The 19267-nt window shown below is 41.9% G+C and overlaps 1 protein-coding gene across 1 annotated transcript in view; it reads left to right on the top strand.

Moving 5' to 3' along the window:
- cpne2 (copine II) overlaps positions 1–13860 on the top strand; it is a gene marked incomplete at both ends in the record, with an annotated part of 63839 nt that extends 49979 nt beyond the window's left edge. The window contains 2 exons of the mRNA XM_080736639.1: positions 12961–13197; positions 13753–13860. Of these exons, the coding sequence (XP_080592765.1) occupies positions 12961–13197; positions 13753–13860 (345 nt within the window). The remainder of the gene's footprint in view (positions 1–12960; positions 13198–13752) is intronic.
- Positions 13861–19267: the final 5407 nt, after the last annotated feature.

The raw sequence follows: 19267 nt of genomic DNA, 5'->3' as shown, positions 1-19267 counted from the left end.
CACTGCGTCCAGTCCCGTCCACCCCCGAAAGCGCTACTGGCTTTAAACGTGTATTTTGAAGATGAACCCCAGCATCCTTATTGTGGGGGGAGCATTAGCCAAAAATAGCCAATCTACAAGTTTACAACGCGTCACGTTTTCGACACGCGTTGAGCGGTGAGCTTGTAGATTGGCAATATTTTGGTGTAGACAGGAAAAAGGTGGTCCAGGTCCAGTTTACTAAGTCTAGAGGGTTTAAGTTGTTAAAGAGTAACAGTGCTTGAACGCTCACAGTGTTCTCTGAATGCTGGCTGTAAAACCTATTTTGACCCGAAGAGTGTGAGATTTTAACACAAAATTCCCATTGCCTGCCAGAGCAAAATAATTATAATACCGTATGTGGGGTGGCTACCCTTCAGCAAAATAATTTATTTCACTGTAATCCAGCCAAGGACCTTTCTATTTGAAGTGTTTAAAAAAAGAGCTAGTGGCTCTAGGCTACAATATAAAACTCAGTCAAAGAGACAGAATACATTAATAGGCTTTGTGTTCACAGCCTCAGGCTCTCAAAACACATTAACTAAACACATTGAATTTATATGCCAATAAATTTGTCATCACATTCAATTATTCATCGTTACTCATTATTTAATCTCAAAGTTGAACAATCATTATTGCCGGTCCCGGGGGGCCGCCAATGAGTCCATGTTACTTACAGACTGGCTGTGTAGACTGGCGGTGTAACTGCCTTTCCATTATTGAACACGCATAAAACCCTGACATAATATGTTGTCTGAACATTCATGAAACACTGTTGCACATAGCTATTACTTTACATACTGTAACGCTTCTAATTTTGTCAATGCTAGCTACGGTCTAGCCCCGAGATCCAGGCATTTCAAGAGGTTGTGGTTCACAACATTTTAATTGTAATTTTGCGCATAAATAAATATATGTAGCCGTTCAGATATCTTATTTTACATCAGTATTGTTCATGTGAACTGGTTTGTTTATGCTTATCCATTATAATGATCAAAATCGCTATGATTTATCACTCGTTTTCATTTACTCATGCGAGCGGCCAGCAGCAGCGCAACAGAGAGAAGTGAACAGCAGACAGAGGGGGGAGGTGAACAAATGCTGTTGGCCGGAGACTCCCGGTGAGATTTGCCGGGTAGTGTATGGGGCATAGAATGTCCACGTTAGGTCAAGTGACGTTACCTTAACCCTAACCCTAACCTCAGTAAAACTAGCGCTGGTGATTAGCTAACCTGCCGACACTGGTGATTAGCTAACCTGCCGACGCTGGTGAGTAGCTAACCTGCCGACGTCTTCAGAACAACGGACCTGTGGAACAATAAGTTCTTCCCAAGCTACGTTTCAGACACAATTATCGCAGGTGCAGATGGGCAGATCAACATTCTGTCGTTTTTGGGTGGAAACTTTGTCCAAAACTGTATTTATCATTTTAAAAATGTAAACTAGTGAGAACACACAACACCTTGCACCACAAGGCGTTGTGTGCTTGTAGATCTGTTGTTAGTTTTGTGCAACAGTCAGGGCTGTTTTGTGATGAGGCAGGGCTTTCATTTAAGAAAAAAATTGAAAATGTGAAACTTGGAGATACAAGGTTTCTGTTTTACAGTGACTTTTCTCTCCCTCTCCCTCCTATTCTTCTATATCTCTCCTCCTCTCCTGTCTGTCGCATCTCCTGGAATTAATTTGAGCTTGTGTTCAGTGTGTTGCTTATTATATATCATGTGCAGCTGCTGTCGCTATACCCTCGCTGTGTATCTGTGTGGATATCCGTGTAATGCTGTTGACCCGCTGTATCTATCTACTTTTAATGTTTAGAGTTTAAAGAGAAATGTGTATTTGGCAGTAGGCCCTATTTTGGCTATACCAGACATGCTGGCTAGTGTGGGTACACAGTTTAGTGGCCTGTCACTGTCCATGGTGCTGAACCATTCACACATAGTTGAATGAAGATCAACATGGATATTTGTATTGTCCAGTCAGTGCAGGGAGGTTACAACAGTGAAAGTGTGTGGTTTCTGATTCTTTCATGTACACAATTACAAAGGATAAGTACGAAATACTTGGAATAGTAAAGGTACAAAGGTATTGGTATCAAAATGTACTTAAAGTACCAAAAGTAAAAGTAAAACATTTTTGAGAATAGCAGATCTACAAGCTCACAACACTTCGACGTCTTGTGAGCTTGTAGATCGGCTATTTTCAAACAGCCTAGGTATAAAATAGGGCTAAAGTGGTTTATGTATGTTTTGTAATATTATAATTTATATGTGCAAAGTAACTACTATCTAGTAACTAACATTTTCAAATAAATGTAGTTGAGTAAAAGTACAATATTTGGATCCAAGATGTAGTGGAGTAGAAGTAAAAGTATTGGAAATTGGAAATACTTAAGTAAAGTACAAATAACTCAAAAGTGTACATAACTTAGTTACTTTACACCACTGGAAGCCCAAATGTTTTTACCGAATGTTCACCTATTTAGTATTTATGTCCAGAATAGGGACACTAGGGTACTTTATATATGGTTAAGAATGTTTTAAGAGAAGAAAGAAAATAAAAAATAACAAATTATTGGTTACCTCTTTTTGGCAGAGCAACCAATCGATAAGCAGTTCAGAACTACTTTGTTCTGGAACATTCTACACAAGAACCTCTAAGGGAGCATGCGTTTATGGTGCTGACAACAAACTAGACGTCCTGCTGTGTGCTATTCTTACTCTCGCTCCGGTCACTGCTGGTTGCAGGCTCAAGCTGTGTTCCATCGGGATGAGATGGGTTAAAGGACAACTTTGTTTTTGTTACAACAAGGGTTCTTAGATTGTAATTAGAGAAAAGAAAAAGTGAGTGTTAAAATGTTTTCATTTACTTCGTTCTATCGTCTTAGCACTTTAGCATGCTAAAATGTGGGGGCATGCGTACGCATGGGGGCATGTGTATTGTACAAGTGGCTAAATATGTCTTTTTAGACACAATAAGCCTGCAATTTCTTTATTGCTATTTATAGTAACCCCCAGAAGTCACATCTGCCCATGAAAGATTGCGGTACATCTTGGGAATGGGCTTATTCTGTGTAAAAAGACATATTTAGCCACTTGTACGCATGCCCCCAGCCACTGAAATCAAAATAATAAAAATCTCTAAAACGATAGAAAGGAGTAAATTAAAACATTTTAACTCTCATCTTTTATATTCTTTCATTACAATCTAAAATATGAACCCTTGTTGTAAAAAAAAAACAAAGTTGACCTTTAAAAGTGAAGCTTTTGAACAGCGTAACCGGTGGCGCTGGATATTGTTGTGCACAGCTGTTAATATTTTAGAGATGGACAATAAATCTCCAGTTTGAGTAATATCAGTTGTCGTGCCATGCTTTGTCCTGTGAGTTACACAGGAAATAGAACCCATGACATTGGCTATGATTGTGTCAACGATGTCATAACCACTTGGCTGCAAAGGGCATGAAGCCCTTAACCCGGGCCATGTTTGTGCCACGATTTGTCCACACAAGGCATACAATCCCCTCAGACCTTTCTGGTGTCAGTTCAATGCTATGGCCATTGAGAACCACAGAGAAGGAATGACCCCCTCCACACACCACCCTCCACACACTGCTGTGCCTGCCAGCTATACCGATTCCACTGCTGTGTCAAAAGTCGGATTCCATCAATTGTGTTGCGGATAAACCATAATGCCAATACATTGTAATATCCACTATCATTTAAGAGTCTGCACATGCATGGGATTGGTGATTTCTTGTAAACTGAGAGATACAATAAATCACCAATCCCATACATGTGCAGACTCTTAAATGATAGTGGAACATGCACATATGGTGTCCTGTGGATGAAGAAGAAATCAAGCGGCACTTAGCCCACAGCTTCTCTGTAAAAATCCTCACTGGCACAGATCCTTTAGGTTAAATTTTTAGATGTAACCTAACTCTCAGAGTTAAATGAACACTCAGGACTTTGCAGTGTATGTATCCAATAGGTAATAGCTGGGTATCTCTATGCTCCCACACAGCTTTTTGTCCCTAATTGCACCCTGCCACCCGGTATAAAGAACAGGGAAATAGACAAAGACTTGTATTGTTCTGTATTCTCAGTGTTTCAGGGGCTATTTTTTGCTTAGTGTAAGAGTCTTTATTGTTTTATAAAATGAGTTCAAACGGGTTGAAGGCACGGAGCGGACAATGCAATGTGACAACAGTGACATATTGTAAGCAGATACCGCTTACATACAGGGGTCGAGGGAAGGCTATAGTGTGTGTGTGTGTGTGTGTGTGTGCGTGCGTGCTTGTGGATGCGTAGTTGCGTCAGCGGGGGCGTTGGAATACGTCTTATTAGAGGACAGTCTGCACTAATCTACTGCTACTGTATATGCTCTGTCAACGTACTCAGTCTTTGGATAATGATAAAACCTGCATGTCTGCATGTGCCTGTGTGTGTGTGTGTGTGTGTGTGTGTGTGTGTGTGTGTGTGTGTGTGTGTGTGTGTGTGTGTGCGCGTGCGTGCGCGAGTGCCCGTGTTACTGTGTTCCTTCAGTTTTGAACTGCCCTCTAGACTGTGTCACACGGTGTGTCCCTGTCTGTCTGTGTGGTAATGATTCACTAATGAGCGCAGCTGCTGGCACATTAAAGACAGACTACAGAGCCCTTTTGCTCGTGTGTGTGTGTGTGTGCGTGCGTGCGTGCGTGCGTGCATGCGTGCGTGCATGTGCACGTGCGTGTGTGCCATGGTTGTGTGACATGGAGCCTCTTGTTCTGTACAGTACAGTATGTCTCTACAGAGAGCTGTGTGTGTGTGTGTGTGTGTGTGTGTGTGTGTGTGTGTGTGTGTGTGTGTGTGTGTGTGTGTGTGTGTGTGTGTGTGTGAGTTTGTTTGTTTGTGTGAGTTTGTTTGTTTGTGTGTGTGTGTGTGTGGGTGTGTACTTATGTATTTAAATGTATATGCGTTATGCCTAATTTATGCTTCATCGTGCAACCGTGTGTTCAGATAGGGATCTCCACGTATGGGCATAAAATATATTGTATGCATATGGATACATTATTATTAATAAAGGATAAAATAAAAAGTCCATATATGGGCATTCCCAGAAACAAAATCTGTTTTATGCCCATATATGGAGATTTCTGATGTAATCTGTGGCATCTTTAGTTTACATATCTGTATTCCCTTTTGCGTTGTTGTTGTAATCTCTTTGCCGCTGAAAAAGAGGGACCCAGCTCTCGGTGTGTTCTCAGAGAATTAAATAAAGGTCGAAACTAGACTGCACTCTGTCGAGGTGCCAACTTGCCCCTTGCGCAAGCGTGTCCATATATGGCCTACTTATGTGCCAGCGAGTACTACTTTCGGTGGCCGGCAGGCTTCACAAATCGGTTGTCAGGTATGCATGGCAACCCCGGTTGTGTTGTGAGTGAGGTCAGACCATTCTTTGCTCGGAATATATAAGATTTGAAAATATTTTTGAATTCCATTTCATTCCACAGTAACCAGAGGATTCAGCGAGGGAGACAAAAAACATATAGGGAGTCGGAAAGGGGATAAACACATTGTCCATTACCGAACAGAAACTAAAACCCCCTATCACTGTCATGTATAGATGCAGATTGTCTGATGAACCGCCACTCCAGGATGGAGTGTGGTCTCAATCTTCCCAGACTAAGGTCTTCTGTTCCAGATCTCAATCGAGCCATGACGACCTCTACTGCCAAATGTCCATAAATGGACAGATCCCAGAATCCCTTCAGCAAATCACCAGAATTGAAACCAGCCAGGAACCTGGAAACACAGACGAACCACGATATTTCAGTCATCAAACGTTTACCAAGACTTTAACTACTTTAACTCAACCAGGGGAAGTGAAGGCACATCAGCCGACTTATAAGAAAACTCACATCTGTAAACAGTGTGACAAGAGTTTCAGTAAGTCGAGTCACCTGAAGAGGCACCAGCGTATCCACACTGGAGAAAAACCTTATCACTGTAAACAGTGTGACAAGAGTTTCAGTGAGTTAAGTAACCTGAAGAGGCACCAGCGTATCCTCCACACAGGAGAAAAACCTTTCATCTGTAAACTCTGTGACAAGAGTTTTAGTAACCTGAAGATCCACCAGCGCATCCACACAGGAGAAAAACCTTTCTACTGTAAACAGTGTGACAAGAGTTTTAGAGTGTCAAGTCACCTGAAGACACACCAGCGTATGCACACTGGAGAAAAACCTTATTACTGTAAACATTGTGACAAGAGTTTCAGTCAGTTAGGTAACCTGAAGACACATCAGCGTATCCTCCACGCAGGAGAAAAACCTTTCTACTGTAAACAGTGTGACAAGAGTTTTAGTAAGTTAGGTAACTTGAAAATACACCAGCGTATTCACACTGGAGAAAAACCTTTCATCTGTAAACGGTGTGACAGGAGTTTTAGGCGGTTAGAGGACCTGAAGATTCACCAGCGTATCCACACAGGAGAAAAACCTTTCATCTGTAAAGAGTGTGACAAGAGTTTCAGTCAGATATGTAACCTGAAGAAACACCAGCGTATGCACACTGGAGAAAAACCTTATCACTGTAAACATTGTGACAAGAGTTTTAGTCAGTTAGGTCACTTGAAGAGCCACCAGCGTATCTACCCAGCCAGCACGCCCCATGCCCAGTTAGCCCACATGTAGCCCATGCTGGAACCAAGTGGGCCAGCCCACTTCCATCCCAAGCCCAGCTAGCCCACATGTAGCCCATGCGGGAACCAAGTGGGCCAGCCCACGTCCATCCCATGCCTGGTTAGCCCACATATAGCCCATGCGGGAACCACGTGGGCAAGCCCCCGTCCATTCCAGGCCCAGTTAGCCCACATATAGCCCATGCGGGAACCATGTGGGAAAGCCCACGTCCATCCCATGCCATTAGACCTCATGTAGCCCATGTGGGAACTTCCAACACATGCCCAGTTATCCCACATATAGCCCATGCGGGAACCACGTGGGGAAGCCCAGTTCCATTCCATGCCCAGTTATCCCACTTGTAGCCCATGCAGGAACCACGAGGGGAAGCTCACTTCTATCCCATACCCAGTTATCCCACATGTAGCCCTCGTGGGACCCATGTAATTTGCCCACTTCAAGCCCATGCCCACGTGGTACCCAAGTAGCCCACCTCGTACCCATGCGGGACCCAGTTGGGCGTGCTGGCTGGCCACACAGGAGAAAAACCTTTTTCTCTTGCTGTGTGACCTGGAGGTGGTGGTGGAGAGGCTTAAGTGACTTAGATCCTGAGAGTGATGCAGGTGGGTGGCTCAAAACCCCTGACAGGTTCAAGAATACCAGACTGTTTATTTTTTATTATTATATATTTTTTTTGTGACAAGAGTTTCAGTCAGTTGTCGAAAAACCTTATCACTGTAAACAGTGAAAACCACCAGCTGCACAATGGAGAAACAAGATATGACAGTCCTTTTATACCAGCCAAATGCATATCAACCTCTGCACTGTCCTCTGTCTAAAGGCCACCACCCGAGATGTAATGTCTATGAGTCCCTGCCCTCCTTCACTTCAGTTCAGTTCAGTTCCGCGCTTTTGGACAGTTCAATACAAGGGCATGTCTGTTATCAGTGCATCTGAACATACAGTAGTATAGTATCAAAAGGTAACGATAAATTAATAAAGAAGAAAAGTTCAAGTTCGAGTCCATTTGTCATGATAGTGTCCAAAGAACAAAAAAAAGGGGGAATGGAGAGAAGCATAATGCTTATTGAGCCCTACCCCTGGCTCAGTCTCATAGGAAAATGTAAGAAAATAAGAAATAGTAAGAAATAGTAAGAAATACATAATACATACATTTTTTACAGATACGTATACAGCATGCCCTCCCACACATGTGATCCTCGCTCTCATTTTTTTTTTTTTTTTTCAATTCAATTCAATTCAATGGGCTTTATTGGCATGAGAAAACATACGTTTAACATTGCCAAAGCAGAAGTACACAGTACAATTCAATCAATCAATATAAAACTATCAAAATAAAATATGTACAATTTGAAGAGATAACTCGATGAAGACAGTGCAAGGATGTGTACACCATGATCGGTAGTCTTTAAGGTGGTTGTGTTCCGGTTTTGGACATACAAGGTTTCCACCCGATAACGACGATATGCTATAAATATAAGGTGCTGGGAGTGAAAATTATAAGGTAGGGGCCGGTGCCTCGGATTAAAAGAATATTCATGGGGTGCCCTGAGACAAAAATCACACCCGTGTGAAGTGGAGCTGTGTGTGTGTGTGTGTGTGTGTGTGTGTGTGTGTGTGTGTGTGTGTGTGTGGATCATGTGTACCGATTTTTGTGACATTTGAAGAAAATATGTAGGAAAAGGAGCAAAAAGTGTGTTTTGGAGAAAATTCAAGATGGCGGAAAATCTATCATGGCGCAAATGGGCGTGGCCTATATGGGGAGATGCGTCATGACCCAAGGAATCCAGGGAAAAAATATTTTAAATTTTCCGACCTACGGTTCAAGAGTTACAGGCCAAAACGTAAAGTGGGGTGTTATGGCGCCACCATGCGGCCAAATGACACAATTATTTTTTATTTAATCCTTGAAATCATTATGAACCTCCTCTCCAAGTCTTGAAACTCTAGCCCCTATGGTTTGCGAGAGACAAATAATTGAATGTGAGTTTTTGCGATTCCCATTATAAGTCAATGGGGAAAATTAATTCACTAATAAATTAATATCAATTAAACTATAGAACCTTTCTCTTAGAAAAGTAATAGCCCACGATTCCCGAGTAAGCCGGTCGATTTGACATATGGCGCGAGTGTGTGGTGGCAAAACTGTGGGACTAGTGGCGTGCCGAAGTTTAGGAAGTTCAGGCTACATACACACACACAGACACACAGACAGACAGACAGACCCACACGGCCACGTATAGGGAGCCTGTGCTTCACACAGCTCCAAAAAGTTTGAAAACCCCTGCTGTAGAGGCCGCATGCGGCCCACGGGCTGCAGGTTGAATAGCGCTGGGCTACACTGAGCAGCCCAGGCCTTCTACAGTGCCTTTATACCGAGCACTTTACAACATGCATTACATTCACCCATTCATTTCACACACGCACATCCACACACTGACAACCAGGGTTCCCACGGTCATGAAATTCCTGGAAATATTTTGAAATTAGAAAAATATTTTTCCAGTACTGGAAAAGTTTTGGAATTGATCAAGGGTCCTGGAAGGTCCTGGAAAAATAGCTATGCATTGTCTTTGGTTATTGATTTTGTTAATACCTCTGAAATGACAAATTAAACATTGGACAAACTGTCAAGAGGCAGAAATTGTGAAAATAGCAGATCTACATAGCCGATCTACATGCTTACGTTGTGAGCATGTAGAGCGGCTATTTTCACAATAAAACTGTGTTATACAAAATTCCTCTACTCTTAGTGCTTGTCAGGGCGGGGGGTCCCCAGTTCAAATATGATTATTTCGGGGGTCACGGCCAGAAAAGGTTGAGAACCACTGGCATACACTACCTGTCTTTGGGCATTGCGCATAGGAATAAGCAACTCGTTATTGAGCTGAATTATTGTTATATAGTCCTGGAAATCGGGTTAAATATTCTGGAAAGGTTTTGGAAATTAATTGGTAAAGATGTGTGGGAACCCTGGACAACTCTAACCCCCGAGCCACTGCCATTGTTCTTTGCCTCATGTTGCCCTTTTTCACGTTTTAATGGCATGGTATTTTGTGTTTATGTATCCTTTGAACACGAGTTGAGATCCCAGTGTGATTTACTTCCCTCTGCATACTTAATATTCTCACCGTATACATTACAGTACAGAAACGTAGCAGCTCGTCCATGCCATGCATATCTATCTCCCTTGGTACTGTTGATATCTTCATAGAAACAACCTAAGTGTATATATATAGCTCACACCAAACCCCACAGCTACTGTACACTAAATAAAAACGACAACAAATAAATAAATAAAGTTGTACGGTAGATGCGTGTTTGTTTTCTTTCTTCTTTTTGTTTAGCAGCTAAATCAGCCTCTCTGTCCCAGCATAATTAACATGCATTCTAGTGAACACAGTGTGATTCCCATGCTTTATCCCTCTTTCGTTATATCCCTTTTCTCTCATGTTTATTCCTTGTACTATTCTCTTGCCGTCTCTCTGCCTCCTTTTCTCATCTAGCTCTCATTCTCGTCCTCTTCTTTATTTATTTTCTTCAGCCGAGGTGTGAAGCTAAGAACCACGCGGCAAAATCCTGAGCATCGATATAACTTGTTAAATCAACGCTTACGCTTAATTTATACCCTGTCATATGCCGTTGTTACTTGTCAAAAAATGCAGATTTACAAGCTCACAACGTGTCACATCAAGCTTCAGGATGCTATACTTTGCACTTCTACTGTCTGTTGTGTTTTGTGTTACTTTGGCACTTATGCCGTTTTGTGACAGTGCTTCCCTGCAGGGCATGGCACTCGTGAAAGCAATTTCTCTGCCTTGCCTCTGTGTCCTGCTTTGCGGTAACCAGATATTCTCCTCTACAGTACCTTGCATTATCCCATTTTCCAAAGCCTAATCCTTTTCCCCCAGGTTTTTATCCTCACTACAACTTCTCTACTTTTCTGATCCCTGCACTTTTCTGTCCAATTCATTCATCCCCCCCTTCTCTCCTCTTCATGCCATCCTCTTTATCTGTATTGCGCTGGGGACAGATGGCATGATCGGTCATATGAAAGAAGTGTAACAGAATGCGAAAGAGAGAGACTACGTTCATTTCTGTTCTCTGCCTAGCTCTCCTTTTTGCACTTGTTTTTCCATCCCTTCCATCTGTTAATGACTCAGAACAGATCAGAGCATCACCAGGCACAGAGAAAAGCTTGGGACATCAAGTCAAATTCAAAAGGCACGTCTTTACTGATACGGTAAACAGGTGGCCATACCATATCACAGCACAAAGTGATTCACAAAAACATGAAAAATCAGTCTGACGCAAACTAATCAAATGTTAAACGTGTTCAAACAAACACCAGGGGAAACAAACACTATGTATACAAGATAGATCAAAGACAATATGACAGAGAACAGATTATGTACACGGTGCACTGATGATGAAACTATTTGCAAGGGTAATTGAGGAGACTCACAACAAAGGAAGTAACAGATACAACAGTTTTGAAGTGACATTTTCATTGCATCTGAAGTGTGGAGTTCAGCATCTGTGAACTTTGACAAGTGCCATTCACACACATTCATACACCGACGGCTACACCGACGGCAGAGGAATCCAGGCAAGGCACCATGGGGGGGGGGGGGGGGGGGGGGGGGGGGGGGGCGCTCTCCATTCCGACATGTCGCCACTCCGACATTGACTTCTTATTGTCGGAGTGGCAACAGAGGTTAGGGTTAGGTATAGGGTTAGTGTCGGAAAGGAGACATGTCGGAATGGAGAGATGCAACCAGGCACCACCTGCTATTCAGGAGCAATTAGGGGTTCAATGTATTGCTCAAGGACACTTGTTTGACACAAACTCTAGGGGAGCCCGGGATCGAACCGTTTCCCAAGTGGCCACTATACCTTCTGAGCCACTGCAGTGTTGAAGCCATCAATTTCCCATGTTGTCTTGTTGGTTGTAGGCAGTGCCGTTTTTTGTTTAACCTACTGTATGTAGGAGTGGCTGCATTTTGTGTATGTGTGTGTAGTTCGTTTGACTTGTGTTGGAGTGGCTGTCTCTGTGGAAGAAAACTACAAGCAACATGCTTGTCAATTCCACCACAGAACTTCTTTCCTATTGACTAACACTTTGTCAAAGTTCACCAATGCTGAACTCCACGCTACAGATGCATTGAAAGCGTCATATCAAAATGCTGCGACCCAACGCTCTACTCCCTTGCTGTTTTTAGGAAATTACACTGTCTATTCCAATTATTTTCTACTAATTATATCATCCTCAACATCAGTATTTTTTTATCCATCTGTAGCCCAGCTCGTTCACCAATGATTCACCAATAATTATGCAGCATGGGAAAGCTGCCTGATACCTGTAGGAGTGAGTGACAAATAAACCCTGCATGATACCCCTCTTGGTCTTTTATATTCATATGTACAGTATATAGAGCTTTAGTCATCCAACCACTCAAAACTAATTACAACGTAAGCTTTTACATTCACGCATATGCACAGCGAAAGCTGCGGCAGCCATGCAAGGCACCACCAAGCTGCTTGTCGAGGGCAGCTAGGACGTTCACTGTGTTAAGGGTTCCCACACATTTTTACCAATTAATTTCCAAAACTTCTCCAGAATATTTGACCCAATTTCAAGGACTATATAACAATAATTCAGCTCAATAACAGGTCGCTTACTCCTATGCGCAATGCCCAAAGACAGATAGTGTATGCCAGTGGTTCTCAACCTTTTCAGGCCGTGACCCCCGAAATAAACATATTTTAACTGGGGACCCCCCACCCAGAAGAGCACTAAGAGTTGAGGAATTTTGTATAACACGGTTCTATTGTGAAAATAGCAGATCTACATGCTCACAACGTCTCGCGTTGCGAGGCGTTGTGAGCATGTAGATCGGCTATTTTCAAAATGTCTGCCTCTAATATTTGACAATTTGGCCCATGTTTAATTTGTCATTTCAGAGGTATTAACAAAATCAATAACCAAAGACAATGCATAGCTATTTCTTCCTGGACCTTCCAGGACCCTTGATAAATTCCAAAACTTTTCCAGTACTGGAAAAAATATTTTTCTAATTTCAAAATATTTCCAGGAATTTCATGACCGTGGGAACCCTGTGTGTAGCTCAGTGGCACTTCGATGTGATGCCAGGAGAAGCGGGGGGTTGAACCAGGACCCTTCCCATTCCCAGACGGCCTTTATTATCTTACATCCTTCCGTCTCCTCATCTCTCTTTCCCTCTCTTGTCATCCCACTGCAGCAGTACTTCACTCTCCTCATCATTACGGATGGTGTTATCAGTGACATGGACGAGACGCGCCACGCCATCGTACAGGCCGCCAAGCTCCCCATGTCCATCATCATCATCGGTGTGGGCAACGCCGACTTTGCCGCCATGGAGTTCTTGGACGGAGACGCCAGTGTCCTGCGCTCCAACACAGGAGAGGAGGCAGTTCGTGACATTGTCCAGTTTGTCCCTTTCAGGGATTTCCGTAATGTGAGTATTCATGAAGAATTAAATGTATACTTTTCTTTCTTTATTCAAACACACACATTTATTTGTATAAGCATTAATCACACAGGCCTTTACAGGCCTAAAGAGAAAACAAACAACTCTGCATGTCCTTGGACTTAGAGGGAAAAAGAAACATGGAAAATTAAAGGAAGAACGCTTGAGAAGGTCAAATAGTGGATACCCTTTCATGTTTAATCACCCTCCATCAACATAGTTTTGGAAACATTTTGGCTCTACCATGCAGCAATGCACTGTGATTGGAAAAGCACAGTGAATATCATTTTCCTATAGCAAATGGATATGATTTAAGTTTTTTCATACCCTACAATGGGTAGATGCAGATAGCTACAGTTACATATTTTACTAGAGGTGTAACGATAGAGTAACTGCATCGATTTATATCGATATGTTAACAGCAACATATGGTTTGCTTAAACTCTGCTGTCACCTGTGCGTGCGTGTGTGTGTGTGTCTGTCTGTGTCTGTGTGTGTGTGTGTGTGTGTTTGTGTGCCCTGTATGTGTGTTTTATTTCTCAGGCTCCAAAGGAGACTCTAGCCAAGTCAGTGCTAGCTGAACTGCCTCAACAAGTCACCCAGTACTTCAAACAACGGAATATGTCGCCTTCCAACGCAGCTCCAGAGTGAGAAGCCCCGGAGGCCATAAGTGTATATTATACAACGTTATAATATAAATTGCCAAAATGTGTTTTCTCATTGTGGAAAGCTCTATGCTATGAAAGTGTGTACATCAGCTGTAATTGTGAACGAAAAACTATTTGTAGACACAAAAATACAGTAAATCGGGTTAATCTATTTGCTACAGTAGGCTCTCACAATACAAAGGTTTGTAATAGGTATTCAATGAGACTATCAAAATTTAAATGCTTTCTGTTTAATTAGTGTCTATAAAACAGGAAACAGGCTGTTGATAATGTAAAAAACGGAACAAAGGACCTTGCATGTGTGCAGTGGTGGCAGGTGTCTCGGAAAATACTTTATTGTTATTAAGCAGGTAAATTATGGTATTGAAATTATTTTAGCTGATGAAAAAGGACCCATCGAGATCAAAGATCACAGCTTTATGCATGTGTATGTTATGTGATTGATACTGTGTGATACGTACAGCCCCTTGGTGTAAACTTGTTAAAAGATAATATACTGTACATGTCAGTGGTTGAAGTCAGTACTCTCACTTTGCCACCTGGATTACCTTTTCAAATGAAGGCTCAGATGCGTAAGGCTGTATTCTATGTTCATGTTCTCATGGTGAGTGGTAACATTTTGAGCCCTGGACAAAGGCATGTGCTGACTGACTGCACAATGCCTGCCCACAATTATGTCCACTGCTTACATGTACAGCATTAAGCGTACAATCTAACAGATGCACTACTGCACGACTGTTGCTCCAGCACTGAAGAGGAATTGTTCATTGTATAAATAAAACGTGCTTTGTGTTACATTTTTGCTTAATACGTTTAATGAGCCTGACAAAATCATAAAAGAGAATAGTCTCTGGTGATAACACCAACACGAATACAGGATACATAGAAACGTAATGGGGAAGGCAGGGTGACTTCTACCATAATGTATATCGTCGTTGTCGGGTGAAAACCTTGTATGTCCAAAACCGTTCGTTTTGCTTTTTTCATTTTAAAAATGATTTAAACAAGTGAAAACAGCCGATCTACAAGCACACAACGCCTCGCACCGCGAGGCGTTGTGTGCTTGTAGATCTGCTGTTTTCACTACTTTTGTGCGACGGCCTTGTACGATGAAGCAGGGCTTTACTTTGCGAAAGAACATACAAATGTGAAACTTGGAGATACGAGGTTTCCACCCGACAACGACGATATACTGTACTGCTGGTTTTGGGGTCCATTTGCTGACTTGTAAAAAAATTAAATCGTATAATATTGAAGCCTGATATATACTTTGTCGTAGGACGGTGTCAGACGCCAAAATAACAGATCTACAAGATGTGTTGTAAGCTTGTAGATAGCCTGTTTCTGGTATATGCTACGCTGTTGTACAACAGGGTATAAATTAAGCATGACCTGCCGAAGATGTCACATAACCCTGCATGTTGCAAATATCAACTCAGTTTACAAAACAATGCTGACAGTGACAAATGCATGTTCTTTTTTAAATTATGTATTCTAATTTTGTAAACAGTTTCTCTCAAGATAATATGTTGTGAAATGAGCTGAGAGTCAACATGTGGCAAAGCACGATGTTTCAATTGAGAAGGCTACCACTTTCCTGGTGCAGAATTGGAAGCTTTTGAAATGCATAATATCGAATGTATATTTATAATGAAGTCATGACAAGCCAATATACGTATTTCTTAATGTGATCTTTTATGCAGTGCTCAAATGTGTTCTCTGTTGTACTAATATGTATTTGCTGTATACCTTTGTACTGAACATGTTGCTATTTTTTTAAGTTGTGTCTATTTCCCCCTTTCAGGTCAATAAACTGAAAGAAATGTCAAACTGTGTATGAAGAAAAACAATTGATTGGCTTAGAATGTCAACAAGACAAAAATAAAGCCCAATGTAAAATAGATATCATCACTGTCTGGCCAAAACCTCTTAACTCCATTTTAGAGGTTTTTGATTTTTTTTTGGCATAAATCAGGGCTATTGAACACCCTTTACATCTTAGTGTTGGTTAAAATAATATTGAACCAATGGAAAGTGGTAAAAAGTGCTTGGGACAAAACCTCCTAACTCCACACTTTCTGCCAAACCAGCTAACCAGTTTTCTTGTGCCACAAAAAAATCAAACGTAAATTGTTCCCATAGAGATTTACAAAACATATTTATATCAATTATTTTAAAGGAATAATTCACCCAGAAATTAATTTTCTATCGATTTCTCACCCCATGGAGACTTAAAGGACGACTTCACCACTTTTCAACCTATGTTCATATAATTGGTCCTCACTAATGTGCAAGATAAAATAGCACACATTTTTTCTACATGGTCTGTCTCTCTTGTGGGCAGTTCAAAAACCTGTCTGCCAATGACATCATCGTTTATATGATTTAGATTTTTATTATCACGAGAACAATAGCTTCCATTATAACATTGCAACTTTTCAGGAATAGAAAGCCTGCAATTTCTATTAGCTTGGATTCCCCATCGATGTGTCCGGTTCTGATTGCGACCGTCAGGTCACATTTACTATCAAAACCTCCACCGGCTGTCTGTCAGTCCGTCCGTCCGTCCGTCAGTCAGTCACGTCACGTCACACCTTTGCCCTACTCATATCTCCGCCATCGTTGCCCCTATTCATGTGAAACTTTCCACACACACTCCTTGCCTGCCAAACCACAACCTTCAGGACCCCCGGACCTCCAGGGACCCCCTGCCACCGCCGCCAAATAGTGCGAAACTGACCAAATCAACACCCCAACTGGGCTGCTCACGGGGAATTCCCGGGGACCACCGACTCCTGCTGCTCCAACAGTCCTTCATCTTCATTGGTTTAACTTTGCCACGCCCCCTCCCCTCATTGGCCAAAACTTTATTTGGCTTTACTCATCAACCGTTTGTCGTACAAACTTGTGGGTGGTGTCAATTGACTTGATTAAGAGTCCTTAACCTTAATTGGTTTACCTTTGCCCCGCCCCCTCCTATCATTGGCCGAAACCTTATTTGGCTTTACTCATCAACCGTTTGTCGGACAAACTTGTGGGTGGTGTCAATTGACTTGATTAAGAGTCCTTCACCTTAATTGGTTTAACTTTGCCCCGCCCCCTCCTCTGATTGGCCCAAAACTTTATTTGGCTTTACTCATCAACCGTTTGTCGTACAAACTTGTGGGTGGAACCAATGCCACTTACAGGCCTCTTTGTGTATACTGTGACCTGACGGTTGCTTATCTCCCAATTAGGGAGTCTTACTGGTAGTTAGACAGAACAATATTATATAGGGGTGCAGGAAAAAAATGATTCGAATTCGAATCGTGTTTCTAAGATTTCTAAGATGTTTCTAAGATTCAGAATCGATTCTCATTTTCCAAAAATCGATTTTTTTATTTGATATTATTTATTAGATATATATAATTTTATGATTTTTTTATTATATTATGTTGTGTTTGTACAAGTTAAAAGAATGTGTGCAAGCATGTGTCTTGGATTTACCTTTGTGTGTTTACATTATTACATTAAAGGGGAAGACCACCCATTTTCAATATTGAACTATGTCATTAATATACCTTAGAGGAGTTGTGTGGAAATAAAAAAAAAAAGTTCCCCCCCTTCTGTGTTGCCTAGAACTGGAGGATTGATTTTGGGGTTTGTATTGTAAAGTACAATGTGTGATGTCATCAAGTTGTAATTTGCAAAACAAACCCCCAAATCAATCCTCCAGTTCTAGGCAACACAGAAGAGGGGGAACTTTTTTTTAATTTCCACACAACTCCTCTAAGGTATATTAATGACATAGTTCAATATTGAAAATGGGTGGTCTTCCCCTTTAAGTTGATAAAACTTATAAAAGCTGCGTAAATGTACTCTGCTTTCATGCCAATTGAATCAAGAATCGATTTGAATCGAGAATCGTTTTTTAAATCGGAAAATAATCGTTTCTAAATCGAATCTTTTGGATTTGAAATAATCGAAAATAATCGTGAATCGTGACCCCAAGAATCGATTCTGAATCGAATCGTGGGATACCCAAAGATTCACAGCCCTAAAATAATTGAACTTATTAAGTCTCCAGTTATCGATAGATAGTTTGGGGGTTGAACTATTCCTTAGTTTAAGCCTAGAATCAAGCCATCCAGGATCTGTGATAAGAGATAATAATTATGATATTCTACACCACGAGCCCCCAGCCTCTCCTAACGGCCCTATTCTATGTATCATTTTGGGGCAGGCAATTTGGAAAATATAATGATTTTCCAATAAAACAATTGTGGTCTTTTGCAGCACTCTTCAGCTCAAATGTCAACGCTCTCTGATGTCAAACCCCCTCTTGAACCACAACTCCATCAACAGATCAGACTTCCTCTTAGCGACTGGTTTCCCAGAATGAACTTGAGATGACCTTAGATCAGCACGCTTGATGCTAACTTTAGCCTGTGGCACACATCTGATCCCCTCATGTTTTTTCTAAAAGGAGGTGAATCATCCACGCCAGATCAAATTCTTCCCCATTTAAACGCCCACGTCATGCCATGAAATGTTGCAAATACGATCATTTTGGAAAACACACCAGGACAAACAGGCAAGCATTCTCAATTCCTCATATTATACAACCTACTTGCACTGACACACACACACACTATATATTTACATCACTTTGTGGGGACATTACATAGACTTCCATTCATTTTTATGCAAGTCCTGTGGCCTAACCCTAACCTCCATCCCTAACCGTTGTGGGGACCTACTAATTTGTCCCCACACTGTCAGAGGTCCCCTGCAGATGACTGTGTGATGACTGTGTGAACATGCGTTTAGTCCCCATAAGTATAGCTAGACAAACGCACGCACGCACGCACGCACACACAGAGAGAGAGACAGACTCTGTAAAAGGGAAAAGCTCTTTATTTACCTCCCCTCAGGCTTTGACAAAGAAAACAACAGCTCATATCACCATGGAGACAGAATTCCAATCAGCCCGTTAAAAAAGTCCAGCATTCTTTTCACAAATAATCTGCAAGTACATTTGTAAATGGAGAACAAAAGACGAGGAAAAAACACACATACACACGCACGCACACACACGCAACAAAAGCATTACCGTACATCATTTTCCCTCCAATTTTCAATCAAATTGTTCAGACCTTTCATCTGAGCAGAGGAGAGAGGCTGCCAGGACGTGTGGCCTTCGCTCCCCTCCCGCTGAGACCTAAAAGGTGTGAATCATGTGACAACACAGTCTAAGCCCCTCTCCTCCATGCTCCACACAGCTGCCAATCACTGTTCCCTCAGCCAATAGCACAGCTGCACTGGCTTGGGTTGGTTGGTGGTGGGTTGGGTGGGGGGTTCGGGTTGGGATGGGGGGGCAGATGTCATCGGGTTAGGCTGGGCAGGATTGG

This window comes from Nannobrachium achirus (assembly GCF_963921795.1).
Source record: "Nannobrachium achirus genome assembly, chromosome: 11".
Classification (NCBI taxonomy): domain Eukaryota; kingdom Metazoa; phylum Chordata; class Actinopteri; order Myctophiformes; family Myctophidae; genus Nannobrachium; species Nannobrachium achirus.
Note: the sequence above shows the minus strand (reverse complement) of the source record. Positions and strands in the feature narration are given on the sequence as shown.